The following is a 13,725-nucleotide window of genomic DNA, read 5'->3' as shown; positions in this document are numbered from 1 at the left end:
GCAAGCTAAGACCTGTGGGCCAAACTGGCCCACTGCCTGCTTTTGTAAAAAAAGTGTGGCGGGAACACAGCCATGACGATTGGATTATGGAACATCCATGGCTGCGGGCTTGCTGCAGTGGCTGACTTGAGCAGGTGGGAGACCACAGAGCCTACAAAGCCTCAAGTCTTTATTATCTTCACAGAAATAACTCACCAAGCCCTGCTAAGCTCAGAGTCTCAACTATTACTAGGAGTGATCATTACTCTGATTCTTTCAATTAAAGCTTGTATTTAGGGGTTTTTACCTCCCTTCCAAGTGAGTGGTTCCAGACCCCTCTGTATAATGGATGGGGAACTCTCTCCTTCCAGTCGGACCCATTACCCCAAGTGGGAAAAATTACTTGGGATCTCCATGAAATGAAAACAAATTAATTACAATGATTTTGTTTTTTGAAGGAATTTAGCCTCATTTGATTTTAAAATTAAGAAGGGAAAAAAAGCCCCTTTATTTAATAGAGAAACAGAAGAAGAATAAACCAGAGATAGAAATAAAGCAGGTAATTCTGGGGGTAGGAGAGAGGTAAGTTAAAAATTAAAGATGACAGGCCTAGACATCCCGGTGGAGAATTACTACCCATCTACTACAGCCCACTGTCTTATGGGTGGTAGCTTTCGAGATGCCCTTCCCTTCCCTTTTACCACTGCCCTTTGAAAAATCTACCTGGGAGAGTAACTACTGTCTGCAGATCTTCGACTCTCTTTATCCTTTCCCTTTAAGTGGGCACCCTGGGAGTCACTGTCATCCTCCAAGAGGCTGTTTCCAGGAACTTGATAAAAGGAACCAAGTAAGAAACTGGGTATATTTCACTCTTCCCCAGTATTATTCGAAATTCTACGGTTGTTGGTTCTGCACTCCATACAGTTATGTGTGTTCCTAATATGCTCACAACATATTCCAAGTTCTCTGCCACACCATCAGCTGGCTACCATAGCAAATACTGATCTGAACATGGAGGGCCGAGCCATCCACCACTACCTTAAGTTTCTTTGTATTCTCAATATATTTAAATCCACTTTCATTTTTCGCTAAATGTATATACCAGCTATTTCTGGAAATGCTTTGGGTGAACACAATCATCACGATAAGAAATTAGGTGAGGCTGGTGGCTTTCATAGTAAAAAGACTTCCCATACTGATGGAGAAATACATTTTATGCCTCCAAATTCAATCTGAACATGCTGACTTCTGCACACTTCAGGAGACCGAGCACCGCATGTGCTTTCAGAAACCATTTTCATTTTAATCCTGCTGATCGCCAGCACTCGCACACCTGATGGAAGCTTAGAAAAAGCCTGACGATCCGGCTGGTGCGAGACGTGGAGCTCGGCGAGCATTATGTTCTTCCAGCCGTTCAGGAGGAAAAAGCAACCTCCGCTCTGTCTCCCGCCAGCTACTGCCTCCCTAACCCTGTGCCGCCAGTTCAGCTGCGCGGCTGTGTTTCTGAGACAGCCCCCCAGTCAACGGATGTCCTTTCCAGGTGCTGGAAGATGACAGGAGTGTGCTGTCTGGCTTCATGAGTCATCTAGAAATCGTTTCTGTGAAACAGCTCTTTGGCAGAATGCTAGGGAGCCACACAGCAGAGAGATGCTAATGTTTTCAAATAGCAGCTGACAAGACCAGATCAGTGAGGGGGACGCAGAGCCCTTCTGGACTGTGACAGCCCGGGGAAAACAAAAGGCCGTTTGCCAATCTCACTGTGGGCAAATGGCCTCAAGTCAGTGAGAAAAGAGGGAGGAGGGAAACTCTTCGATTCGCCTTATCTGGAGGAAATAATCATCACCACGTCATTCATATGCTCAGGAGGTCTTACTGTCATTTCTTAATGAGTTTCGGATGCCCACGTTCACTAGCTCAGGGTCAGGAACAAGACCTAGGGTGAGGGGAGGCTCGTGGGGCCCCCGAGGTTTACAGTCTGTGAGCAGTGGAATAGGGACTAGGCTGGGTCACTGGGCAGTGCCTCATCTCCTTAGCCTCTTGTTCACAGGTCTGGCTTCTATGTTTCCAAATGGGTCACATTACAAAGTCAAGATCACCTATGTGACCTGATCTCCATCACGGACTTTATTGTGACCCTGCAATGCTCCTGGAAGGGAAAACAACTCAGGCTTCTCTGAGTTCAAGATTTTCACACTCTACGAAGTGGGGAGAATCCGTCTTCTTTTCTATAAAACACTATATTGACAGGCCAACACATAAAACAGCAATCTGAGCCCTAATTCTAGAACTCCTAACTCCAGACCCATGGAGTCCTTAATATAAAAGGCAAAATTTTGTGTGTGGCCATTATGTGCATATTTCTGGGTGAAGAATCCATCGTTTCCCTCAGACCTTCCAAAGTCTATGGCCCACACAAGATGTGGACCCATCATTATATAATGTCATGTGAGTCGCAAGCCACGGTTTTTCATTACAATCCTCTGCTAACACTGTCCATATCCTGCTTCACATGTTGGTCCACAAAAGTCAGTCTTTATGGCTCACATATTTATATGTCTTTCTGTGGTTGAAAAACAAGGGGTCAAGAAGGAAACACTCAGGCCCACTGCTCATCAATAATTCAGCTCTGGACAAACAGTTCGCTGCAAATCACAAGTTCCAAACAGCAGGGCCACGGGGTCTCTGCGCATCAGGCATCGTCTCTGCCTCCGCTAGCCTTTGCTGATACTAAATAAGGATCTCATCGCATTCAGTCTGAACCTTGAGTCTGCAGCAAGTCTCTCTGCAAGGAGTCAAAGGCGCTTCCCTTATACTGAATTTCTGTCCGTAGGGCAGATACGGATTGGAGACCCCTTCTTTCACGGGAAGGACGAGGGAACCCAGAATGTTCAATCATCTGCCCGATTTCACCTTGTAAATCACACGAGGAGACCGAAGGAAGAAACCCAGCTCTTCCCTCTTGCTGAGAGCCCTGGCCTGCTGGGCAAGATGGGCAATGACTTGGAGCTCCTCGGCTAGAGCTTGTGTCTCCTCGCCTGACTGGGACCAGCACTGCCTGGGAGGCCCAACGAGTCCTCAGGGGGCCAAGCAGGAGGAACATAAGTTGTGCCAGCTGCAGACCCATTGTGGGCATGTGACAGCTTGGTAGATGGGTGACAGATGGGTGTTCCGGGACAGGCAGAGCCATGCCCACGTTCCCCTTTCTCAGGCACACTAGAATTTACGGCCCCGCCCGTGCAGAGCACAGAGATGAACGGTGAGCCCAAACTGGCTTCTGCTTCCTATACTGACACCCGTACACACACCCCTTCCTTGGTCAGTCTCCAAAGTGCTCATTAAATGCGTGTGCACCCAGGCCTATTCCGAAGCCCATAACCATGCAGACTCTCTGACCCTCGCTGGTCATCCAGTTCTAAAGTAAACTGAGAGGCTGTTCTTAGGGGGAATCTACAGTGGCTCCCATCTACACTAGCAAACTAAGTTCACATCTGATGCCCAAGGTCCCCAACTAATACTTGTCTCACGGGCCTTAGGAATTTGATGCGCACCGCCACACTCTGATGGAAGAGGGGGTCCTGAGTCTGTGGGCGGCTGGAAAGCCACCCTCTCAGCTGCCTGGGAACATCTTCCCCCTCACTTGTCCTGCGCACAAGCATGTGAAATTACCACAGGTGCAGAGTCGGGGCCAGGGCGGGGGGTCTTCCTCTAAAATACGTTAAATTTAAGGCAGATAATGAAAGCTTAACACAGCATGATATAAAATAAGCAAGGTAGGCAACTCACTTAGTTTGTTGTGCTCTTCCAAGAGAAAGTTCCACTTCCTGGTCTTGACATCTGCAATGACAGGAAACAAGCAAGCGTGACACCCTGTACCCTCCTGATGTGTCGTCACGTTACTCATTCATTCCCCGGTTCCAGAAATCTCCAGTAAGCTAGGACACTGTGGCTAGTCCTACGCCTGGCATTGGGGATACAGAAACAGAGAGTATCTTCCCTCAAGGCTGCCACAGAATTAGGGGAGAAAAGACAAGCAGACACACCAACAATACTGTGCTGTTAAGGGAGTGACAGAGGGTCCTACAGGGACCTACGGGGATCCGTGACCAGGGATGGCCCGGAAAGTCAGAAATGCCCTCCATTTCCAAGATGGGGGTAATAATAGTAGCTTACACTTATTCAGTGCTTACTTTAAGCTAGGCATGGTGCCAAAAGAGACTCACACATGTCATTCCCCTGCTCCTCACGACCCTAAGAGCTGGGCACCATTATTAGCTTCCTTTTACACAGAAACAAGCAGCACATTGTCAGAAAGGACAAACAGCCAACATTCAAATCTCAGTTCTGCCATTTCCTAGCTGTGTGACCTTGGGCAAATTATGTACCTTCTCTGGGCCTCAGTGCCCACACCTGAAAAATCAGGACATTAGAGCCCCTGCCTCAAAATGTTTATGATGGGGGCGCCTGGGTGGCTCAGTGGGTTAAGCCTCTGCCTTTCATTCAGGTCATGATCTCAGGGTCCTGGGATCGAGCCCCGCATCGGGCTCTCTGCTCAGCAGGGAGCCTGCTTCCCCCCCCTCTCTGTCAGCTTCTCTGCCTGCTTGTGATCTCTCTGTGTCAAATAAATAAAATCTTAAAAAAAAAAATGTTTATGATGGGGCACCTGGGTGGCTCAGTAGGTTAAGATTCTCTATCTCCCTCTACACTTCCCCTTCAAAAAATAAACAATAACACGCTTATGAACATGTATCTGGTAAACAGTGAGCCCTCAAAAGCAAGCTGGCCATTATAAATTATTATTGTTGTTATTAGTAGGAAACCCTCTGCTGATGCGTATCATGTACACACACTACATCCGATACTGACCAAGACCGGCAAGCATCTCAGTCCCCAACAACGGCTAAGTTCTTCTAGAGTTTTCTCATTGATCTACCTCCTGAGAAAATCATGACAGCTTCTACCAGATAAAGGCCTTCTGGACAGCAGACGTTCAGTCTTCTCTGCATGACCACTGAGAGGACAAGGTGGTGAGGGACCAAGCAGCACAAACACAGCGAGTTGGTGTCAGGGAAAAAAGCAAGGCAGCCAGGATATAATCTGACAGATCAAAGGCACACAGATGACTCCTGATGTGGGAACTGCATGGGAGGCTCCTCCTGACAACAGCCCAATCCTGACCCGGGGCAGAAGAGGAAACGGGAAAGTCTTTAAAGAGTAGCTATGGCAAAGAAAAAAAAAAAAAATCCAGTCACGGTTTCTGCATATCTGAGGTGGGGGGGGGGGGGACTGGGGGTAGATATTTTAGTCATTCACATTCCCAGCACAGCAGGCCACATTAGAAGTGTGACTTCAAAGGTCCCACTTGCAGAATGCACACAGGCCATCTGCACTGGCCTGTAACGGCGACCCCACACTGAAGCCAAAATCCCAAGGGAGCAGGGGAGGCAGAGAACGCTGGCTCTCGTGCATGTGGCCCCTCTCATGACTCAGGCCAGGCCCCGGCCCCTCTCCCTTAAATCCTATCAGCAGGCTGACCTTGGGAGTTAATACAAACCTAATAGCTGGCATCACCCGCCTCCTGAAAGAGCCCCAAACCCCGAGGACAGCTCACCGAGCAAGTAATTCTAGAGAGGCTGCCCCGCCAACACCGCTTGAACATGAGGTTTCCGAAACAGGAGGTGTTAAGGGTCTGTTTCCTATTTACCTAAGGAAAAGACTAAAACCACCTCAAGGATGGAAGATCAGCGATCCATACAAGCCACGTGGTTTTGTAGTGACACAGCCCAAGCTGAGGAGACCCAGCAGCTCCAAATCCCAAAAGAACTTCAGATCCTGATTCTGACCGGGCACTTTCTAAAGAGTCACACAAAAAATAAAGCAGAACTGCTCTGCTTGGGCCAGTGGTGTTCGATTCTGGCCATGTAAACGAATTCAGTCAGCATCTCTGGGTGGGCACCAGGCACCAGCAATGGGGCTGAGAGTGGCTCTCAGCCATTTGCTTTAACAAGCCCTCCAGGCAGTCTGGATACACGCTCAAATCTGACAACCATGGACTCAGTCTACTCAAGGGCATTTATTTTTATGGCATATGCCTGTGTTTCAAGCTCTCTTAAGGGGCAATAGTCATTTCTGAACATTCAAACAGAGAGAGAAATAACCTGCTCAGAGATCACAGACCATCATGCAGCCTAGGAACCAGGCAAGAGCCAATTACTTGCCGTAATTTCTGGACTCCATCTGCTTAAACAGTGCGATCAGGTCTTCGGAGTAGCCGATGTCTGCCTCAAAGCGGACCCGGGAGATGAGCACGCATTGACCTTTGACAAAGGCCAGCGAGGGAGCTAAAGGCAGGCAGGTCTGGGCTACGCCAGAAGTGGAGGGTGACTCCCTGTTGTCCTCGGCCCCTTCCAAAGGCTGCAGGGTGACCGTGGGGAGGCTCTGGGCTGCTTTCACTGCAGAAGAAAAGGAGAGATGTGACAAGGTGGTTGACTTCCACACAGGGAGGGAAGAAACACGGTTCGATCAGGAAGGCCTGCAAGTGAGATTTCACTGGGGCATCGGGACGTCCAATCTTTACTGAATGTAACATCTGCTCCTCAAGTGTTCAAGTTACAAAACCTGCAACTCAGAAATGATGGGGGAAGGAGGGGCCTCACCAAGATGTGCGAATTCAATGGGTAATTGCTGCTGCTGGGTCAGAGAAGCCACTGAAGCCAACGGCCCAGGAATCGGCCCCCGAAGCCAACCCCCAGGTCACTGCTGCTCTTACTTGGAGAACCAGGGAAAGAGACACAGAACCATCAGCCCATAAATGAAGTTTTGAGCCCGATTCTATCTGTTATGGATGCACTGTCAGATTAGCCAATTTGACGATGTAAAACTAAACTGTCTAAACCAACAAAGAAATGGAATTGAAATGCAAAACTACTGAATCGAGACTTCTGCAAGAAATCTGAGTAGAGCCAGCACTTGAGAAAATACTAAGACCACAAAATGCAAGAAGACAGAGATGTCACGAACTCAGAAGAGGGGGGCAAATGAGCAACAAACACCGGGAAAAATGTTCAACTTCACAAATAATCAGAGAGATAAAAAGTCATTTTTACTCATCAAATTTGCAAGATTAAACAACAACAACAACAACCAGTTCTCTGCATTGCTAGCTGGGAATAAAACCTTTGAAGACAATTTGGTAATCTAGAACAAGAGTCCTAAACAGTGATCATAATGATTCCACTTCCAGGAATCTGCCCAAACAACTGAAAATACAGAGATTTATGGAGAAAGTTACTCCTTGCAACTTTAATCCTACGCAAACCGGGAGCAAAGGTAAGTGAAGCAAAAAGGAAATGATTGAAGCCATTTATGACACATTTATACCATGGAATGTTATATAGCTGTTAATTTTTTTTAGCAAGAAGTTTTGGAAAAGACAAAAATACAAAAACCAGTATTAGTTCAACAGTATGAAATCATTTTCTTAGGGCTCAAAGTATCCGATAGGGGATATCTGTATTGCGATTACTTGGAATTAGCAGCTAACACTCACCATTAAAATAAAAATGCTTCTGCTGGAACACTAAGTAAAAAACGGCAAGATAAAAATCATATCATGTAGATAAAGTGTGTATATTATAACACAAAGAAAAAAGGCTAGAAGGAGAAAATCAAATAATAATAGTGGTTAACTGAGTAAGGAGATTATGGGGGAATAGTCGTTGTTCTTTGCAAGACGATATACTTTCCACATGTTCTGCAATGTATGTATAGGAGGGTTAAAAAGGCAAAATCCACAGGTATGCCGAAAGCAAAATGACAGAAAGACTGACAGTCTTTACACATCACACTGATTACCCGGATAAAAAAGATAACCTACTAGGAAGGCACACCATAAACCTATCTGAAAATTAAACAAGGACAGAGGGGAGCTACCTTTGGGCTGATCACAGACCAACACAGTGTTGTGGAATCCCCATGTTGTACACCTGCAACAAATGTAACACCGTGTGTCAGCTGTACTTCAACAGAGGGTAAAAAAGAACAGGGATAAATGCAGAACCCACAACCATCGCACCAGTGTTTAAGGGACATCTCTGTAGACAGCAAGTCAAGTGTGCAAAATGCTGATAAGGACACAAATGAGCTAACTAATTCATAAACTAATTCGTAACATTCATCTGAAAGCCATACAGAGAATTTTGTGCCCAATAACCAGTTTTCAAAAAAGATGTAGGGCATTATGAAAAGCAACCACACCACAAGGAAAACCAAAATCAATCTGTAAAACCAGAAGTTATCCAAGTCCCCATGCAATGTGAGTACAGGAGTAGAAAGACGGTAATACAAACAAAAACCACAGTGGTGGAAATCACTAGTTTAAAATGAGCAAAAATGAGAAACGCAGGTGTTGAAACCTGCAGCAGTCTTAATCGGGAGTACAGGCCCTCCCTCTCCCAACATCTAACACAGGGATTAAAATAACAGTGAGTGTCACCCCCACTCCCCCGCAAAAGGTCACAGCAACTACCAAAGCAAGGGACACCACCCGATGCCACACATTTAAAGCAGCGGATGCCACAGAGAGACACAGGGAATTGTGCAGGGGGCTGCCCCTCCCCTGCCCCCAGAAGCTGTGCTGGTGACTCCAGAGAATCCCACCCAAGGCCCCACACCTTCAAAGAAGTGACCTCCCCGTCATGCATCTTCACCTTTCCCCTGTCTGAACTGGGTGGGGAAAGAGAGAGGAGTGAAATGGCTGCGGGAGGAGAGGAGGAAAACGGGAGGCCAGAACACGCAGGGCTGACGTGCTGGCAGAGGAAGAGGCTCCAGGCTCCAAGGGCTGACGGAAACCTTCGCTTAAGAGTCAACAAAATCTGGGAAGACGGAGGGGTGCCCCTCGAGAGCTCCGACGACGGACCGCACTGGGTTAAAGGGGTCCATTAGCACCTGCCCGGGCAACCCCTTCTCCCTACCCTGCAGGTGAGCTGACTGTGCGGAGAGATGTGAGGACGTGGCTGTCCGCTGAGCAGTCCTGTCAGGGTGGTCATGGCTGGAGCCAGGAGCCCCGTGGGAATGTGCGCTCTGAGGTCAGGCAGTCTGGATCTGTATCCCAGGTGTATGCCTAACTGGCTGTGTGATCCCATTTTAGCTACCTACCCTCTCCGGGCCTCCGTTTCCCCAACTGTAAAACGGGTGTTGTGAGAGGCGAGAGTTAGTGTATATGGCCATGCCTTATTTTACTGCTCTGTGCCGTGTCGCGTGTTGCAGATAAAGAGTTATCTTTACCCGCTGAAGGTCCGTGGAGACCCTGCACACGGAGCAGGGCTATTGGCGCCATCTGCCCAAAAGCATTTGCTCCCTTCCTGTCTCGATGTCACATTTTAGTAATTCTTGTGGTCTTTCAAACTCTTGCATTATTATTCCATTTGCTATGGTGATCTGGGATGAGTGATTACAACTTGCCGAAGGCTCAGGTGATGGTTGTAACATTTGAGCAACCAATTTCTAAATTAAGGTTTGTACACTGTTTTTTCAGACATAATGCTATTGCACACTTCACAGACTACAGTATAATGTAAACATAACTTTTATATGCACTGAGAAACCAAAAGTCATCTGAGTCACTCTGCTGTGCTACCTGCTTTGTTGTGGCGGTCTATAAACAAACCCACCATGTCTCCGAGGTATGCCTGTATGAGGGGCTTAGAACAACTCAGCAGAGTGGCTCCAGTAAGTGCTGGCTTTGGTTAATACAGTGACCTTCACCCAGGGAGTTGCCTCAGTAGGCTGGCCGTGAGTGAGAAAGGAGAAGGGCACTGGGGTGGTGCCCTAAACGCCATCTAAACCAGAAGCTAGACCACATCTGCTGCTCTAGGGGCCTCCCAATACCAGGATTTCCCTGCATGCAGGGCAAGGACATGCCTACTTACTTAGGGCACCATAGTCGGTCATGCTGAAGTTCCACGTCTTGGTGGCAGGATCTGAAATGAAACAGAAGTACTTAGTTGCCCATAATGGGGTTGGTGACTGTCATTCTGAGTTGTACTGAGACATTCAGTAAAAGCTTGTTTAATGAATGAACGAGTGCTCCGTTCGAAAAACAGTCAGTGGAGAGCCACTAAGGATGTACAGATTCCCTGTGGGGGACAAAGGGCAAATACAAATAAGGACGGTGCTATTACTCCATATAGTGCAACTCATCATGCCCTGGAACCTTATGGCCTCGCCTAAGGGGGCAGAGGACAGAGGTGGGACTAGAATCCAAGTTCTCTGGGACCCAGTGTAGCCCCGCACACCGAACAAAGAGCAGGCCCTCTGGGCTGTTGTAGAGATAGCACAGCCTGGCTCTGCCCTTCCAACAGGAACCAACTCAAGCATCTTATTTCACCTTACTGAGCCAGCCCTATTGCCTTGAAAATGGAATTAACATTTACTTATCTCAAAAAACTGTTGTTACGCTTAAGTGCTACAACACAAACAAAGCACCCGGCGGGGGAACTGGCCTCCCAGTAAATATTCATCCCTTCTCCATCTGGCCATGTGGCAGCCCCCAAGTTTGGCAGCTGTTGGAAAGAACATGTATTACAAAAGGAAACATGAGCTAAAACAAAAATTTCAACAACTGGACGGACAGAATGTGCCAATGCACTCTCTTCATATTTATGAGAAACTGTTAGATTAAAAGAGACTCTAAAAATAGAAGAAAAAAAAAAAAACATGTGAAGAACAAGGAGGAAGCCTCATTACCGTAACTTCTGCTGGGGAGACGCTTAAAAACTGTGATGAGCTCGGCATTGTACCCAATCTTCACCTGGAAACGATCTCCGCTTCTTATGCACCTTCCCTCCTGGGAGCTTCCTGCTTTGTGGTGTGAGGTCCCCAATTTTTGTGGGTGCCTTCCTTCTGTCCCAGGTGTCATGCTCCCTGAACCACAGTTGGTGTCAGAAATGTTTTGCCCCGAGGTAGAGGGCCTCACTGCCTTGGCCTCTACTCCGGGATCCCTGGGTGGCTGTCCAAAGAAAGAAGCTAGTGTCTTCTGGAAACTCTTGGCTTTGGACAAAGGCTCCTGAGTTGTGTTAGCAACGGGTGTGGATTTGATCTCCTGTGAAGCCTGAGGATGACCTTTACCTAACGGACCACCCAACATTTGTTGGCTGGGGCCCTCTGGAGGACTTTGTGCAGAGGGAGGAGAGATGCCAGTGTGAGTCATTTGACCTGATGGGCTGTGGCTCGGGCAGGCTGTGGGCACATCTTGCCTCTTCCAGATCCCCTTTGCCTGCTCTGGAGCACTTAGATGAAAACTATGGGAATTAGGAGGTCTTTGGTCACCATTAGATGAACTGTTGAGATTCTGTTGCCTGAAAATGACACCATGGTTCGCTGACTTAGAAGGATCCCTGGGGAAGTTTGGGAGAGGGCCCTGCTTGGACTGGGGAGAGTTGGTGGCAATGGAGGAGCCAGAGCCTGCACTCTGATGCTTTTCTGCTAATAATTTCTCAGCTCTCCGGGCCAGAGCCTTTTGCCGGTTCTCTTCAATTTTTTTCCTCTGCTCCTCTGTAAGAGGCAGAGACATTTTAACAGGGAAATGCTTATGCGGGGACGTCAGTCTTTAATCAGAAACTTGGCAGAAGCTGAGAAAGGAAAAACAATATTGAAATAAACATTAAATATATTTATTTTTCATGCTCCTACCTTGATTTTAAAAAGCTTTCCTCCAGGAAATGCACAATTTGTACAATCAAGGGATATGTGAAAGGTTTCTTTTATAATTGAACACACACACACACACCATACACACACACACACACAGGGACAGTAGGTAGCATATACTAAAACAAAGACCCTGACAAAAAGCAAAGAGCAAGGTGAGATGGAATCCAAAACTAAGCAGGTATTTTAGCTGTAGTATTATTCTCTCTCTCATCCCCCAGCCAATGTGAGTGAGCAGACCCAAGGAAGTTAGGCAGTGAAACCTCATCTATCAGATAATGAGAAGGATGACATCTGAAACCAGAAGCAGTAATAGATTAGACTGACACAGACCCAAACAGCCACATACCATGGTGAGACACTTGCTATCAGACTCCTGCCAAGCTGGAAGAAGGAAGGAAACATTAGCTTCATGTAGACTGCACACTAAATTCACCCTTTTAATTCAATCCTGTTATCATTCCTGGCAAACCAAGCTGTAGGTGGCAGGTGCAAGCCACAAAGCAGTGAGCCTGCCTTTCAAAATGCACCATTGTGAAGCAACCGTGACTTTTTGGAAAAATGAGGAAAAAAAAAAAAGTAGTGCATGCTCATTGTAGAAACTCAGATGCTACAAAAAGATGTACAGAAAAGAGTTAAATTAATCTGTAATCTCACCACCCATCAAGAAGCACTGTTGGTGGTTTATTCTTTTTTTCTATTCATATCCATAGATACATGCCCCATATTTAGGAGATGTGTATTTATCACAAAAAAGGATCATTATGTACATTATATGTATATTATATATGTATATATATAAATATAAATGTACATTATCTATGTATATGTATGTGTGTGTGTGTATATATATATATATATATATATATATATGCATATGCATACATACACACACATTGTTTTGTATCCTGATTTTTTTTTTCAATTAATTTACTCCGGACATTTCTCTATGAACCATACAATCTTTTACAATATTCTAGAACCAAGGAGCTGGACCCCAATTTCTCTGGCTTGGTTCAAACTGAGCCTCCATCCAACCTACTGCCATGTAATGCTTACAGTGATGACATGGGGATGACTCCAGCAGCACTGTTGAGACCGAGAGCGTTCAAAGCTATTCTTGCTGCTGAAGACTCCCTTTGGGAAGAGCTCCAAAACATATGGGGTGTCCATGGTACCTCTCTGGGGTACCTCCAGAGACCTCTCACTTCCTCCAACCACCCATAAGGAAGGATCTGGGAAAGGCTTTGTTCCCGGGGCAGAGCTGAAGCACTTGGGCTCCCTGGATAACACACTCCTAACTTTCCAACCAGGGCTCCCCTACACCCCCAAACTCCCCAGACCCAAGACCGGATGTGCCGCCTCCAGGAGCCAGGGGAGGTGAGGCCCTGAAGATGAAGAAATCTCACTAGTCAGCCCCAAACCCTAAAGACAGCCCCCCACCCAGACTCCCCACCGTCTCTCTGCCCGTACCCCTGCTCCACCGGATTGGGCGCGCGCGCGCGCCTCGCACAGGCCAAGCCAGGCAATAAGGGAGTGCCACGTCCCACTCCCACCCCCATTATCTCCACTTGGATTCACCCGTCCCCTTGCCCCACTCCCTCTTCCTGGCTGGCATTTGGTCTCGTCCGCCTTCTCACCCGTACAGGCGTGGAACTCGAATCACGTTGCCGGCCACCCCGACCCCGGGAGCGTCTCCAGAGCCCTCCCCAGCCAGGTTACCCTTCCGGGTGGGCGGTTAAGGGCAGGTATTCCAGCGCCGCCAGCTCGTCCGCCTTACTGCGGCGCCTGGGCCCGGAGGGGGAGGGGCCCGGTCACCGCAGAACTACGCTTCCCAATGAGCAACGCGGCCGCAATTACGCTTCGCAAAGTGGGAGTGACGAGCCGGGAGAGCGGGACCGATGCTGCAAGGTCTTCTGGGATCTGTAGTTCCGGCCAAGAGCCTGACGATGATTAGGAATACGCAACGACGTGAGCGGGGCGGGGCGGGGCGGGGCTGTAGTGATGCAGCCTGGGAATTGTAGTCTTTGTTTCCACAAA

General features: G+C 47.6%; 1 protein-coding gene across 2 annotated transcripts in view; it reads right to left on the bottom strand.

Annotated features, from left to right (window-relative positions):
• Nucleotides 1-13,512, bottom strand: part of SMARCAL1 (SWI/SNF related, matrix associated, actin dependent regulator of chromatin, subfamily a like 1) — a 58,792-nt gene extending 45,280 nt beyond the window's left edge. The window contains exons 1-6 of one of the 2 annotated variants that reach the window (XM_032847442.1): nucleotides 13,408-13,512; nucleotides 12,035-12,069; nucleotides 10,723-11,606; nucleotides 9,906-9,956; nucleotides 6,195-6,428; nucleotides 3,763-3,813 (exon numbers count right to left, since the gene is read on the bottom strand). In XM_032847442.1, coding sequence (XP_032703333.1) covers nucleotides 3,763-3,813; nucleotides 6,195-6,428; nucleotides 9,906-9,956; nucleotides 10,723-11,548 — 1,162 coding nt within the window. In that variant the 5' untranslated portion in view covers nucleotides 11,549-11,606; nucleotides 12,035-12,069; nucleotides 13,408-13,512. Of the gene's footprint in view, nucleotides 1-3,762; nucleotides 3,814-6,194; nucleotides 6,429-9,905; nucleotides 9,957-10,722; nucleotides 11,607-12,034; nucleotides 12,070-13,325 lie in introns of both variants that reach the window. The other variant, XM_032847443.1, reaches the window with a different exon arrangement.
• Nucleotides 13,513-13,725: the final 213 nt, after the last annotated feature.

This window comes from Lontra canadensis, unplaced genomic scaffold, assembly GCF_010015895.1.
Source record: "Lontra canadensis isolate GAN:19392208 unplaced genomic scaffold, GSC_riverotter_1.0 scaffold188, whole genome shotgun sequence".
NCBI lineage: Eukaryota > Metazoa > Chordata > Mammalia > Carnivora > Mustelidae > Lontra > Lontra canadensis.
This window is presented reverse-complemented; position numbering and strand designations above follow the sequence as displayed.